The following is a 16,258-nucleotide window of genomic DNA, read 5'->3' as shown; positions in this document are numbered from 1 at the left end:
TCTTTTGTTTTTTGTTCTGTGATGCAGATTCACTTCTTCCTGGGATAAATCACCCCGGTACTAAGATGTATTGGAGCAGAGAATGAAGACGCCGTCTACTGACCAATCAGATCTCTTGGAAAATGGCCTGCCTATTTTTACTATATCCTGATTGGTGCACGGATTGTACCGCCCACGTGGTACTCGGAGTGTTTGGAACAATCTTTTTGACATAATAAAATAAATCCTCGTCACTGAGGCTTTGAAGGAGGTTTTTGTTCTTGTTCTTGACTCGTTCCCAAGTCTGTTTACTTCCATGAGGATTTATCTATAATAATGAGGTTAATAATAATGGTCACGTCTGACAGGACTGCAGAAACATGAATTTATGGAGCGCACATCTGCTCTGCAGTCACGGTGGTGAATTAATATTCCAACACAAAATGCATTCACACCGGGGAAACAGCCTCAAAACAAACTGATGGAAAATATAAAGCTAAAGAAGAGCAGTGAGGAACAATAAAGTGAAACTAAGAGATCACAGTGCCATGCAGGTCCGCTTATGTCGTCCAATGGATTCATATCGTACCATCTCATGAAGTCACACATTAACAAGTCGGGAACTTTCTGGCTTTGGCTGCAGCAGCAGTGTTGCTTTCAGTCTGGTTGGCTTTCATACATGTGACGTCACACCCCCTGCTGCTCGGCTCCTCTCGGATCAGACCACACACGACAGGATTTCTCGTTGCAAATATTGAACATGTTCATTGTTAATGTTCATTCTGCACTGCGTAAGCAATGCACCGCGCCCCCATGTTGGACTTTGCGGGTGTTGAGCCCACGTAGCCTTCCTACGTCTCTTGTTCGGGCTGTGCGCGACCAGGACACGTGGGCTACCCGGTCACCAGGCGCTCACCGGCGAACACCACCCCCGGGCCTGGCTCCAGAGGTGTGTCCTGGTGACCCCCGTCTGGGCAGGGTACACGATCTTCTGTGTCCCGTTTGCATGGATGAGATGTGGACATGTTCGCCTGGGCCTTCACTCCAGACCTGTCCGCCTTGGGCGACCCTACCAGGAGCATGTGCTCTGGACGGCATAGCCCTGAAGGTCACGAGACCACACAGGTCCTTCCGCGACAACAAGGCCACAGTCCAGGAAGGGGTGACAGTCCACAAAGGGTTGTCAATGTAACCTTTTTTTGGTTTGTTTCAAGGTTGATAAATGTTCCCATCAGCTGCATCGATCCTTTTACTGTAACTCTGAATCATTACGGAGGTTAGAATGAGGAAAGAGAGTCTCTCTTCAAATGGAGAGAGAAAAAGTTAAGAGTTCTCATTCCTACAAATACTTTACATGCCACTTCTGGTGTGACCACATCTTAAGTCACTCATTTGTGTGTGTGTGTGTGTGCGTGTGAGTGTGTGTGTGTGTGTGTGTGTGTGTGTGTGTGTGTGTGTGTGTGTGTGTGTGTGTGTGTGTGTGTGTGTGTGTGTGTGTGTGTGTGTGTGTGTGTGTGTGTGTGTGTGTGCGTGTGTGTGTGTCTGTGTGGGTGTGTGGGTGAGTGAGTATCATCACAGTGGCCAAAGGCCATGGGAGGAGTCCTGGTTCTGTTAGTAACGCTGATCCTGATGAAGCTGGACAACGAGCTCAAGGCTCAGTGACTCTGACTGTGTTTCACTGCTTGTTCAGGTTCCCACACAGTCACACATGTTTGACTTCTTTCTGTCCTTAATGAGGCCTGATGAAGAACAGCTTCGCCTGACAAGTGCACAATCGGTCATGAAGTTGATCCCAGCAGAACAGAAGAGAAAAGAATGGCCTCGTTCACACTCCAGGGTTAGGGACCTGGTTTCTTTTGGCCGTGTAAAAGCTCCAATTCAGATTGTTTCACACCGGACCCAGGCCTCGTTCCTATGTGGTACCAATTCGGATATTTTTCTACATGCGACTGCTTCGTCATTGACGTGTGACTGACATCACGGATAAGCGCTGGAGGGAGTGGCTCCGCCAAAAACTTAAAAGCTGTGCTCTCTTTTTACCTCATTCTCATTCTCCTTTCCCTCGTCATGTTGTCTAGATTTTGTCGACTCGCATTTAACAACTGCTTGAAAGTGGATCTACACAGGCTGATCAGCGTTGCCAGATATGGCGGTATCGCCCATTTGGGGAGCCAAATTCTCTTATCTTTTAACTTTGTTTATTTCATGCATTTGTGTGTTTATGGTATGTTCTTTATTAGACATATAATAGTTTTAGGGTTTTAACATTATTCCTACACAGGCTGGTTAATAATGAGGTGTGTCGGTTTAACATTTTTTGGGCTGGAAACAGTGAGTCACAGCTGGCAACCCTGGTGCTGACCGTATTTACTTCTGTCAACAGCCTCTTCTGCGCTTTGGGGCCCGAAACCGTGGGTCCGATCACGTTCACACGGCAGTATGATAGAGGTCACGTTTAAAGTGTAACATGAATGATCAGGCAAAAAAATCAGATCCCAGCAAAACATCTGAACAGAGCATCAAGACCTGCAGTGTGAACGGAGCCAATGACACTCACTCATTGTGTTGTTTTATATGAACACTTCAACAGCAGGGAAATACTGTAAGTAAACTCCAGTGCTGCAGCAAGTAACAAGGATTAATGAATCACTGTGATTCGATGTATACCAGCCTGCAAGACTGTGACGCCACAAATAAATGTATGTTTCTTATTTTCTGGTAATTCTGGATTTTGAGGCAAAGGATAAGATACAAGATACGTATTGTCATATATACAGATAAATCGACATTTATACTGTACGATGAAAAGCTTTACAGTGTGGTGTTAGTTGTGGTGTCACCGTCTTGCAGGCTGGAATACACCATCACGTAGCATTTTATCAATTAACTGCTGTTTTCACTGTCAGGCTGTTCTCCATGCATATATTTATTCAGTGCTAAGTCTTGTACATATTAATATGTACATATTCAATTAAGATATTGCTCTTTCTTAATTCATATTCAAGAGTATTAATCTATCCTGCATGAAGCTTTTATGACTTATAACTATGACAACATCCGTTTCAAACGTTTTGTGTGTGTGTGTGTATGTGTGTGTGTGTGTGTGTGTGTGTGTGCATGCGTCCCCAGCACGTACTTGATGGGCTTCTCTATAGTGCAGTAGGTTGTGAAGGCCTGCAGCTGCTGCTGAACTCCAGTCAGAGAGTTGGCGAACTTCTGGTTGCTGATGACGGCGATGGTCTTCTCGATCCAGTCCAGCAGATCTGACGCCAGCGCGTCGTAGCGGTTCACGATCTTCTCGGCCTCCACGCAGTTTTCCAGCACCTTGAGGGACAGAGCGAGTAAAGTGTCACATGAGGATGAGGTATGAAGTGTGAGGAAAGTGAGAGACACGCGTCCAGTGTTGTCTTCATACGGTTGACCTCCATGAGCTCATCTCTCGCCTTGATTACTTGCAGACAGAGTCTCTACATCACAGGAGGAGATTTCTGTTCCTGTAGTGTTGCTGTCATGCAGATTTTTAATCAGCCCGTTTAAACGACCACAAAAATGTGATGACTGGAGGTGATCACTTAACTGTAAGAACCAATCATCGCATCTACTTCACTTCAGGAATGCGATGATTGAAAAAAACATAGATTTATTGAGTTTCTTTTGGAGTAGTGATGAAAAAAATTATTTTCAAAACATCTGCTCTTCAAACAATTTAACATGAAAGTCGTCTCATCTTCACTCCAGAAGTGGCTCTTTGTTGACTTTCTGCTGCTGCACGTCATGTTTGTTTTGCATTTTGTTGTTTGCTCGTGTTGTGTCTATTTTTATACAGTGTATGTTTTATACATTTGTAAAAAAATAAATAATAAAATGAAATAAATTATTTGGTTTAGATGCATAAAGACATCTGAGGATTGCGCCAAATTCTAGATGTGGTAATCCAGTTTCTATGTTGAATGATTATTCTGAAAAATCTACTATTATCACATTTTGCTGTTTACATGATCACCTGAATAATCTAATAATCCAGAAATTGGACAATGAACAGATCTTTTTTTTTCTGCATGTAAATCAACTCAAACAACAATTGAATTTACTGAATGTATCATGATGAGCTTTTCTGAAAGCCTGACAACAGAACCGTGGTGCAATCACCTCGGGTCCACATGCACTTAAGGAAGCGTGTGTCTGTTACCTTGCCAACCCTCTTTCCCTCCACAATAAGAGCCTTCATCTTGGAGAAGTAGTGGTAGTAGGAGACCACGTATGTAATGATGGACTTTTCATCTGGGTTTTCTGTGTTCACATCTGTAGAGGGGAGATGTGGCGGAGAAAGTCTCAGTTTGGACGTTAGGTGGAGCCAAACTGTAGCGTTCCTATTCTTACACATTTTTGGGGGGTATTTTCTGGTCGTTACCTTCAGGGTCCAGGAGCTTTGTGAGGCCCAGGCGCTGCTCAGCGATGTTGAAGGCTTGCTGGAGGTTGTGAGTTGCATTGGATCGTGTGAGCTTATGAAACTCGATCAGATCCGGTCTGAAAGGCACAAAATCATCTGCTTTTAGAGAAGCAAAAAAAAGAACAATAATAATAATTAAATCAAATTAAAACAAGGCAGCTTGTGAAGTGTGTTCATGTGTGTTTAACCTGTGTCTGTGTATGAGTGCGTTGAAGGCGAGGCCATCTCTCCAGCAGGTGGTGAAGTTCTGGATGTTGACCTCAGGGTATCTGGAGCACGGAGAGAAGTTTTGTGACCAGAGCAGCAACTGACAGACGAAAGAATCTCAACCTGCTTCAGTGTGGAAAGCATCAGCAGATTCACTACAGTTATATCTGATAGATTGGGATTGGGTTTTTTTTACCCTGCAGTCTTCATCTGGCACCAAAGCAGCAGCGCATCCTTAGCAGAGCGAGTTTCTCTGTTGTCCTCTGTCTCTATTTTGATCACCTGGATCTGAACAAAAGCACAAACCAACAACAGTTTAATGTTTCTGGGAGCAGAACGAAGCACCGGATTTAATTCCTCTGTCTCCAGGACAAGATATAAAGTCATCTTGGACTGTGCTGATGTTACGTTTAATTACCCAACACACTCAAGAACTTTTGAGTAGTTCAGCGAACAGAAACTAAATCTGTAAATCATTCTTTATTTACTGTATGGTGTTTTTATAAGTGTTTACAGATTTGAAAAGTCCAGTGTGGCAGTGGTTTTCCATCTTGACCTGGTCAAGTGGTCGAGGTATGAAACACAACTCTGTGATATCTCCCCTTAAACATTTTCACAAATAGAATAAAGATGATACAAATTCAATATTGTTTTTTGGGCAAAGTTTATGTGTTACCTAAAATGTCAAAAATGTTTTATATCAATACAGAGTGCAAACTTGATTCAGTTTGCTTTGAGATGCCTCCTACCGGAATGAATAAAAACACACATAAACATGTCGGCTGCATCTATTCCCTGTGACTATAACTTGGATTGTGTGGCTATAAAGAGGAGACGGAAAGAAAATATAAGCAGCATCAACAGTAATTTGATCAACTCAAATCTGTGAGGGGTAGAAGTAGACAAACATGGATTTTAGCAAGAGAATTGTATTGGGAAATAAACAAATGGACAAAAAACATTCAAGTAAACCGAGACAAGAGATAAATGTGCTCATGATTACAGAGTGTGATAAAACACACAGTGCGTGGTGTGAAGTGCCTGTGGAAACCATGCAGAGCCATTACAACATGTGACGAGAGGTGACAGTGACAGCCATTCAGCCAATCACATCACAGCGACATGATCCAAGGTAATTGGGGACATGACACCCTGAAATCAGCCGCTGCCGGCGCCGTTCACCACAACAAGGCTCACAAACACACCGCGCTGCACGGCTCTCTGTGTAGAAGATGAACATTAGATGTTTCTTAAGTACAAAGAGAAGATAAAGCTGAATAATGGCCTGTGACTTTCTGTCGTTTGTGGATAGAAAATGAACATTTTAAGAAAAGGTGCTCAAGATAAGCTCAGTGAATGTATTAATCATCAGTTTGATCCTCCACAGAGCAAAGATTCTCCTCTGAGATACAGGAAAGCTCGATCGATCTGTCTCCATTCAGATACACTGCAAACAGTAAGTGAGCTCACTGAGTAAGGTAAGCGTGCAAACACACACACACACGCACACACACACACGCACACACACGCACAAAAGGACACTACCGATGAGGCAATTATAGGTGTATAGTTCACACACCACCACACTCCCCCACCCATCTCTCTCTCTCTCTCTCTCTCTCTCTCTCTCTCTCTCTCTCTCTCTCTCTCTTTACTGCAGTGGTGTGGCTCTATCCGCTGTGCTGACTGGGCAAAGCAAACTCACAGTTTCACCACGGAGGAGGAGGAGAAGGAGGAGGAGGAGGAGGAATCAGGTGAAGGAGGCGATGATGAGGAAACCCAAAGTCTTTGAGACAAAAGAAAGTGGAGACCTTCTCCATTGCACTGATATCAAAGCTAACCCGTACCGTAGCTCACTCAGCTAACCAAAACAGTTTGGTTGCACGAACCGTGATCAATCCATAACATTGGTCCAAAATTGTCGTTTGTCCCCTGAGATCCCCGGTGTCACCGTCTGGACAGTGAAGCATCATCCCAGAGGCACCGTCTCTCCAGTGCAGCGTCTGCATCCACCCAGACTCTCAGTCATGTGGTTCCTTGCTGTGGATGATGTTCATACATTCTCGCTCACAAACTGGATGTTATTTACTGTCTGCATTGTGACTGGAGCTCAACAATGCATTCTTTCATGAACTTGCCTTTTTTCCCCATTTTTACAACAAACTGTAGTTTGTTACCAACAAGATGTAGTTAGTATGCCGGGACACGAGCGGGCGCTGTTGCTTGTTTTTTGTAATGAAACCAACAGGCATGTTTGCAGAGAATAATACGCTATAAAGGGGTGGACTCCATAGCATGAAAGAAACGTTCCACCTTGGGAGTCGGTATAAAAACTTCCGCACACCGGTGCCCAGTAAACGGACCCTCCAGAAGTGAAGAAAGTTTTCGGATACGAAAAGTAGCTTGATGATTCCCTTCATACACAAAGCTTGTACCTCCATTGGTCACTCCTTTGTAGTTCAGTTTTCTACTGCTGATTAGTGGAATCATCTGAAATGACCTCAGATCTTTGCTTCTTCAATTTACGCTCCACTTTGAAAAATCTGTAAAATCGACAGTGCAAGATCAGTGCAGCTGCTTGTAGTAGTCTGCCTTTTAAATGTCACCTTATTGTACCGAATACCTGCTTTTAGGTTTGGTATGACATGTAATATAACTGTATTATCTATGATCATGTTTCTCTGGAGCCGCCTCCTTTGGCCAGAACATCATTGTTTGATGAAAACATTGATAATAAAAGAAAAGCAACATTTTTCCCATGGCCATGTGCTTCATAAACCAGAACTCCATTCCTCCCCTATCTGTCACGCCAAATGATTCACATAGCCAGCAGCAGAGGGGAAAAAGCAGCCCTACATTTTTTTAACTATTTATATCAAGGGTCCTCATCCTGCAGCCACATGTGGCTCTTCAGCTCGTCTGTAGCGGCTCCGTGAAGCTTTCAGAAGATGTCATGGAAACAAACATTTGTTTTAATTTAATTTGTTTTCCACACCCATTTTCAAAAATGGTTACATCTCCAGGATAAAAACAGCTGAATAAAATAAAACAGCCCTAGCTTTGAGGGAAACAAAGAAAAGGACAAAATAAAAACAAGGAGGAAGAGAAAGGAAAAGAGAGGAAAAGAAAGGAAAAAAACAAGAAGAAAAAGAAAAAAGAAGAAAAGAGAAACAAGAAAAAAGAAGGAAGAAAGGGAAAAAAGGAAAGAGGGAAACATTAAAAAAAGGAAAATAAATCAAAAGAAAAAGGAAGAAAAATAAAGAAAAAAAAGTCAAACAGAAAAAGAAGAACAAAATTGCAAGTACTGATAAAACTGCTCTAACCTTTGGGAAATGCAGAGCAGCTTTAAAAATGACCACAACAGCTAAAATGTAATAAAATACATCTAAATTTCACCTAACATTTCATTAATGCAACCTTATTTTTTGTATGTATACAATTTTGTTCTTTATTTCAGACGACCAAACTGTTTTGTTGTTTTCCACGCAAATTTTATTTGATGGGAAATCGTGAAAACGGCTCAGTTGTTCATTAAGTTGCAGAACTCTGATTTATATGTTTCAATATATTAATGCTACAAGTCTCCATGGTGCAAGTTTTTTATATTCAACATGAGTTTGTCTTGTGCTTCCTCATCCATCGGTCCATTCATCTGCTATATGGCTTTGTCCAACTGGGGGTCGAGGGGCGCTGGAGTCGATCCCGGCTGACTGCCGTGAGGTCAGGGTACGGCCTGGAGAGGTCACCAGTCCATCACAAGACAAACACTCCTAATGACCCCATTGGGGAAGAATAAAGGTTCTTTTATATGTTCATGATTGGAAGCCTGATTGATCTCACTGATGGTGAACACTAAAAGTTGCACGTCAGCGCCACTCTTTACTGGTCTTTTTACTCTTGAACATCGGTCTCCTCTCTCAGCACAAGAGGCCGTGCAGCGGGCAGGACGACGGCAGCGCCAGATCAGAGTCAGCTCACTGGAGTGGGTCGTCTGCACAACCTCAGCTGTTTAGCGTGACTACAGGTGCAACAAAAAGAAGCACGATTGAATTAACTGTGAGGTCTGACACCAGGCGCCACACCCTCCCACCCCCACAGACAGAGAGAGAGAGAGAGAGAGAGAGAGAGAGAGAGAGAGAGATTAAATTAAAAGGGCGCCTAGGATAGTAATCTTTCCCAATTTGAGTGGCGATTTATCAATAAGAGTTGAAGAAACCACAAATATAGACCATGAGCAAATACGTTTTTACACCAATATACAGGACTGTCTCAGAAAATTAGAATATTGTGATAAAGGTCTTTATTTTCTGTAATGCAATTAAAAAAACAAAAATGTCATACATTCTGGATTCATTACACATCAACTGAAATATTGCAAGCCTTTTATTATTTTAATATTACTGATTATGGCATACAGCTTAAGAAAACTCAAATATCCTATCTCAAAATATTAGAATATTTCCTCAGACCAAGTAAAAAAAAAAGATTTATAACAGCAAAACAAAATCAAACATTTGAAAATGTCAATTAATGCACTCAGTACTTGGTTGGGAACCCTTTTGCACAGATTGCTGCATCAATGCGGCGTGGCATTGAAGCAATCAGCCGGTGGCATTGCTGAGGTGTTATGGAGGTCCAGGATGCTTCAATAGTGGCCTTTAGCTCATTTGCATTATTGGGTCTGGTGTCTTTCAGCTTCTTCTTCACAATACCCCACAAATTCTCTATGGGGTTCAGGTCAGGGGAGTTGGCAGGCCAATCGAGGACAGTAATGCCATGGTCAGTACACCAGTTACTGGTGGTTTTGGCACTGTGGGCAGGTGCCAGATCATGCTGGAAAATGAAATCATCATCTCCATAGAGCTTTTCAACAGATGGAAGCATGTAGTGCTCTAAAATCTCTTGGTACAGTACACAGCTGCATTGACTCTGGACTTGATGAAACACAGTGGACCAACACCAGCAGCTGACATGGCTCCCCAAACCATTGCTGACTGTGGGAACTTCACACTGGATTTCAAGCAACTTGGATTGTGCTCCTCTCCAGCCTTCCTCCAGACTCTAGCGCCTTGACTTCCAAATGAAATACAAAACTTGCTTTCGTCTGAAAACAGGACTCTGGACCACTCTGCAACTGTCCAGTGCTTCTTCCATTGTCTTGAGTTCAGGAGTGGCTTGACCATGGGAATACGGCTATTATAGCCCATTTCCCGGACACGTCTGTGAACGGTGGCTTTTGATACCTGGACTCCAGCTTCAGTCCACTGTCTTTGAAGCTCCCCCAAATTCTGGAAGCGGCTCTTCTTCACAATGCTGTTAAGGCTGCGGTCCTCTCTCTTGGTTGTGCAGCATTTCCTGCCACATTTCCTCCTTCCAACAGACTTTTTGTGAATGTGCTTTGAAACTGCACTCTGTGAACAGCCTGCTCTTTTAGAAATTTCTTTTTGTGTCTTACCCTCCTGATGGAGGGTGTCAATGATGGTCCTCTGGACAGCAGTCAGGTCAGCAGTCTTCCCCATACTTGTGATTTAGTTTACTGAACCAAGCTGAGTGTTTTTAAAGGCTCAGGGAAACCCTTGCAGGTGTTTCGAGTTAATTAGACGATTCAAGTGATTAGTTAAATAGCCTGCTAGTATACTTTTTCATGATATTCTAATATTTTGAGATAGGATATTTGAGTTTTCTTAAGCTGTATGCCATAATCAGCAATATTAAAACGACAAAAGGCTTGCAATATTTCAGTTGATGTGTAATGAATCCAGAATGTATGACATTTTCATGTTTTTAGTTGCATTACAGAAAATAAAGGACTTTAACACAATATTCTAATTTTCTGAGACAGTCCTGTACATATGAAGTATGGAAATATGGAAATATGGAGCAGCTCAGCCAAACAGTTTGTCATTGATTATTTCAGCCTAAAGTAGTGATGGCCAAATGGAGCTTCATAAAGCTTCATGAACCACTTTCTTTATTTTCTGACTCCACTAGACTGAGAAGCCGCTGTATTCCTAAAGTCATAGATCACTGTCACCTTTTAATATTTATGATGAATTTAGAAGCTTATAAATTTTGCTTTACGCAGATTCCAAACTTATTTTGACAAGACGAATTCGCCAATGAGCTTCCATCAAAATAAATCCACGAAACAAACTTACCAGCAGAAAATTGGATTTTAAACGACGACAAGCATATTGGAATATCGGCCATCACAAACTGGAGCTATTCATTCGACCATATTGAACAGTCAGAGAGTATTAAAAAGGGCAGCAGAGAACCCAACAGACAGTGAGATAATTCTCTTAGCAGTGTTGTTGAAGTGCTTGGTTGTAGGCAGCCGGGCCTCACATGACTACACTGGCTCCCAGGAGACATCGAGAAGGCGACTGTGCTGGGAATGTTACAGAAGGGTCTGAGGAAACGCTACGTAAGCATCCTGTGCCGAGGCCATGCTGCTGCACTGACGCGTAATAAAGAAAAGCTGTGGGCTTATGGAGTACTTACAGAGAAGGAAGTGATCCTGTATCACTGCTGCAAAGGTCTGGAAAACTGCATGTGTGAGTGTGTGTGTGTCTCAACGTGTGCGTGTGAGTGTGTGTGTGTGTGTGTGTGTGTGTGTGTGTGTGTGTGTGTGTGTGTGTGTGTGTGTGTGTGTGTGTGTGTGTGTGTGTGTGTGTGTGTGTGTGTGCGCGCGCGCGTCCTTGTTGAAGAGCAGACTGGAAGGCGGCTGCTACCTTTCGGCCACAGAATGACTTTCAAGCATCATCCACCAAATCGTCGCCGTCGCACAGTGATGACGCGGCAGCTGTGACAGTTTTAAGTGGACTGAAGCGCTCAGCCTACGTGATGCTGCTGCTGACATCAGCAGCTTCGTGCTTCAGAGAGAACCGTGGCAACCTGTGCCAGCAGGCGTCTCTGTGAGGCTTCTGCATCTCACACAAAAACATCTGATTTCAGAAACTGACTTTGGAACTGATGCAAACCCAACAACAACAACAACAACAACAACAACAACAACAACAACAACAACAAATCCATCCAGTCCCCATACCTACTTTATCTACACCAGGGTTCGGCGACCTTTACAACCAAAATGAAACGTTTCTGTGATTTTCATTAGTAACGCGTTACTCTTATGTGACCTCTTTTTTCAGTAACGAGTAATCCAACGTGTTAATATTTCCAAACCAGTAATCACATTAAAATTACTTCTCCAAGTCACTGTACGTTACTATTGCAACGTCCAATAGGACGAGTTTCTTGTCTGCAAAGCCGCTTTGTTATTAAACTGAACCAGTCGCTCCTCCTTTCTTCGCCAAACTGACACAGACACACACACACACACTCAGTGCATGCAGTCATCTGACCCACCCCCTTCTCCACTCTCAGCCAATCACAGGCCGACTCACTCTAACGTTCTAAGGTGCGTTCAGGTAACACAAAAGAATCGGAACAATCACACATCACTAAACCATATCAGTGCACCAAGAACACGGCAGCAGAGATGTTACACTACTTTTAGTAAAAAGATATATTGGCAGGAAGACCCCCTTTTTTGCAATCAGTCAATTCCCTCTTTACATGTTGTTTTAAAGCCTTTTTTATCCAAGAGATAGAAGTCATTTTGATAATGACGCTGGTGTGTAAATAAAATGAAAATAAGATCAAATTTAGGTATAATTTAGTGAATGCTTCAAGGTGCTGCGACAAAAGGGCCAAAGAGCCACATAGACTTCTGGTGTAGATCAAGGGTGTCAAACACGAGGCTCACAGACCACCACAGGGTCCACTGTAGGATGACCAAGCAAAGAATTAAAGCCAGTTCGGAACGTTCTGAACGTGTCCACTGTCAGTCTCACAGTTTAAGATGAACATAAGAACTGAACAGCTGGTTGCAGCAAGATGCTGCCATGAAATTTCCTGAGCATTCATATTCTACTGTGGGGATAAAGTGGTGACAGCATGCACACTGGAGTCCGCAGAAACCAAGCGGCATCATAAAAGAGGCTTTTTGTAAAGTTTTTGCCAACATACTGTACGTCTGAAAAGACTCACTCAGGACATTTACAGACCATAAAATTGGACTAGTGTCCCAGTATACATGCACAGGAGTACGACTTGAGCTCATGTCATTTGTTCGTATTGAGCCATTTCATGTGGAACTATTTTAAAATGTCCAGCTCCTTCAGCCTAGACAGCATGAAGTATTGATTAATCTTGATTTTTGCTTATCAAGACTTGCTGATAATTGCCCCTATCCCAGAAAATTGATTTTGACAATTTATCGTTTCTTATATATATTTGCTGTCGTTCTCTTCCTTACTGAATCAATAAATATTCCATTCTGTTCTGACCTCTGACACTGCTGAGCTGACATTTTTTAAAAAAGCCATTCCTTGTGTTTTTAAAAGGACCGAGATGTTTGACACACGTTTCAAGGGTTACCTGGAAACGCAGAATGATGGTCCAGATGAGGCCGAGGGTGAGGCGGTGGTTTCCATCCACGATGTCATGGGAGCCCACGTTTTCCAGGTGGACTCTCTGCTCTTTGAGGAACTGCAGGGCTTTGTCAACGTTCTCCAGGCAGTGGATCCGCATCCGACCCCGTGTCGGCCTCGGCTGGGCGGGGACACACAGACTCATTACAACTATTTTATTCATTGTACCACATGTACAAGTATAACTAACCCCAACATTTCGTACGGTTTCTGCCACACTAATAAGTGTACATTGATGACAATCACTTATTATTTTATGACACTGTTGAAGAGTGACACAGGTGTATTGCCAACTTGCTCTGGCAAATCAGCTTTCGCTTCCAGTCAGCTCACCTAATTGATGCTTTTAACATAAAAATGTCCCAAATAGACTGTGATAACCATGCTTGGGCTAAACATTGATTCGATTAGATGTTCTATTTGTCACGACTCTACGGACATGAAAAAATCTCAGAAGAAGCAAAAGATGTAGACTGCAAAAGAAAAACACAAACAATACAAGAAACAAAAAACCAGGTAAGCCTATTGTATATAAGAAAATTAACCCTCGCATGGAATGCAGATGGTGCAAAATGCAGTCGTATGAAAGTGAGGATGTGCGTCCACACTGAGAATGTGAAGTCAGTGTGATGTGGAATTGTGCAATGCTGCAGAACCTCTTGCCATGTGTCTAATGTCTGTTTGTTGGGTGACTGGAGGTTCAGAGTTCACTGTCCTGACAGCTTGAGGGAATCTGCAAAATAGCACAATGCTCTATGTAAGTCGTATCGAGGGTCATTTTTATTGTGAAAAATATCTGACCGGGCAATGGAGATCAATAGTGTGTAGCCAGTTTTTGGCAAAAATACAGCAAGAAATTTTAATTAAAAAACAAGAAATTATTAAATATGGAAGATTCTGGCCAGTATGATGTATTTCAACATCGTGTAAATTTCACAAATGTGTGTGTGTGTGTGTGTGTGTGTGTGTGTGTGTGTGTGTGTGCTCCCACCAGCAGCTCTCCACTCAGGACCTCCAGCAGTCTGGTGAGCATGTATCCATCTCTCAGGTCGTTGTAGAGATCGGATATGCGGCAGGACACTCTGGCCAGATGGGAGTTCACCCACTTTGTAAAAGTCTTCTTCTGTACCGCATCTCGCTCATCTGAGGAGAAAGAATACATTTCACAAAGAACAATACATTTGGAACCATCGTGAAAATTACAGTTTTCTCTGAAGGTCATAAATGATACAGTACCCTGAAGAGTATTCAGTAGAAAAGGTGTAAAACATTGAATTAGCATCGAATCACCAGGATGACCTCAAAAGGCCTCAAAAGAACAACCAACCCAAAACCTCAAATTACGTTATCTAGTTTTTCTCATGACATCAAAATTTGTTGAACTGTGTTTAACACATAGTCTTACATCACATCACAATAAGCCGGAGACGGCATTGTGCAGTTCACTATAGTGGAACGGTAAATTGTTATTTCTTTCAACAGCAGCAGTCATTTGTTATTGTGAATAAAAAGTTACATGGTAATGTAAATCTTTTGGCTAACTCAGTAAAACCTGTGTTAATAGCAACAAAACAGCTGAGATAAACTAATAACAACTACTGTGAATAAAGGCTCATGCTAATGCTACCTACAGGTTAGTTAGTGTGTAACCTATAAGCTTCAACTGCCAGATTCAGAATCATTTTTATTGTCATGATGCTTATGGTTCCATACACACAAGGAAATTGCAAATGGAAGTCCCGGCTTTCAAAAACACAGTAAACTTAGATACTATGTACATTGAAAACACTCAAATATAATACACAGATATATACAATCTAAAGTTGCAAACACAGTGAAGCTAACAGCAGGACAGAGGTGTTACTTTCTAACTGTGCATGTGTATTGATCTGTGTGACCTCTGACCTGCCAAGGCCTTGATGCGGGAGCACTCGAACAGCTTGGAGCTCGTGCACTCCGTCTCCCAGAACCCGGAGCTGATTGGTCGGTTGTTGTTGTTGAGCTGGCGCTGGGCTTCCGCGTTGTCCAGGTCTGGGGAGGCATTAGCCATCGCGCCCGACGCCCTGCAACACAACACCACATGCTGTTACACTTCCGACGGCGGCTTGTCACTGTCGTGTGATGAAGGAGACGATCGTGCATGTGAGCACAGTCACAAATATACACACACTCTCACACATGCAGAGGAGAGAAAAATGAGGGTGACGACAGGAGCATTGCTTCATGCCCTCATGGATAAAACGTAATGCTAATTCCTATTGAAACATCCATCTCTATACATATACTGTACCTATATGGGTATGTCACCCCCTCTGCACAGGCCACTAGTCCATCGCTGCATTAACACAATCACAACCTTATCAACTTTTTCTAATAATCTGACTCTGTGAAAGCATTAAAGGTCCCCTTTAATGCAAAATCCACTTTCCAATGGTTTTCATAATTACTGTTATGGAGACAGTAATATGTCTCCATAACCTGTGTATGAGGCCCCAGAAGTGAAGAAAGGCTGTCATCTATCTCACTTGTTCCACTTTTTGGCGAATGTGTACTCCAGACGATTCAGACATTTCCCCTTCATGACATCACCTGGGGAAATAACCTCTCCCTCTGGTAGTGGATACTCACTTTGACCCTCCCACAGGTAGATGTGGCCTCGGCCCGCTAAAATTACAATGCCATTTTTTTCTCCTTGCAAACGCTACAGACATGGAGAAGGCGTGGACAGACAAAGCTCATTAGTATTTAAAGGGACAGACATAGACCAAGCCTGTTCTCAGCAGAGCTCACAAGAGGGACTTTTGAACTGGCTGAAATTCAATACTAAGGCTGGATTTGGAGTCAATATACTTTTAAAACAATGTTGTTTTACCTCTGGTATATGTGTATGAATATGAAATTGTTGATAGGCAGGAGAGCCGGGACTTCATCCATCAACTCAGCATCTTGGGGGGCTGGGGCCGACCCCATGTGACTGCGGGTGAAGGCGGGCTATACCTGGACAGGTCGGTCCATCACAGGACAAACATACAGTGAGTCACACACCTTCTCATTTACACCGACAGTCAGTTTGGGAACAACGAAAAGCCCCAAACACACACACAGAGAACATGCAGGCTTCACG

General features: G+C 42.8%; 2 protein-coding genes across 2 annotated transcripts in view; both read right to left on the bottom strand.

The window, feature by feature from the left end:
* The window catches only part of sptbn4b (spectrin, beta, non-erythrocytic 4b), a gene marked incomplete at its 5' end in the record, with an annotated part of 88,169 nt that extends 72,985 nt beyond the window's left edge, over window positions 1-15,184 (bottom strand). Inside the window, 8 exons of the mRNA XM_080459790.1 lie at window positions 3,116-3,303; window positions 4,169-4,281; window positions 4,391-4,506; window positions 4,618-4,698; window positions 4,833-4,924; window positions 13,082-13,255; window positions 14,126-14,277; window positions 15,040-15,184. Of these exons, the coding sequence (XP_080315916.1) occupies window positions 3,116-3,303; window positions 4,169-4,281; window positions 4,391-4,506; window positions 4,618-4,698; window positions 4,833-4,924; window positions 13,082-13,255; window positions 14,126-14,277; window positions 15,040-15,184 (1,061 nt within the window). The remainder of the gene's footprint in view (window positions 1-3,115; window positions 3,304-4,168; window positions 4,282-4,390; window positions 4,507-4,617; window positions 4,699-4,832; window positions 4,925-13,081; window positions 13,256-14,125; window positions 14,278-15,039) is intronic.
* The window catches only part of kcnk6 (potassium channel, subfamily K, member 6), a 242,276-nt gene that overhangs the window by 169,073 nt on the left and 56,945 nt on the right, over window positions 1-16,258 (bottom strand). The window lies entirely within an intron of this gene.

The sequence above is a fragment of the Lipophrys pholis genome (genome assembly GCF_963383615.2).
Source record: "Lipophrys pholis genome assembly, chromosome: 3".
NCBI classification, from domain to species: Eukaryota; Metazoa; Chordata; class Actinopteri; order Blenniiformes; family Blenniidae; genus Lipophrys; species Lipophrys pholis.
Note: the sequence above shows the minus strand (reverse complement) of the source record. Positions and strands in the feature narration are given on the sequence as shown.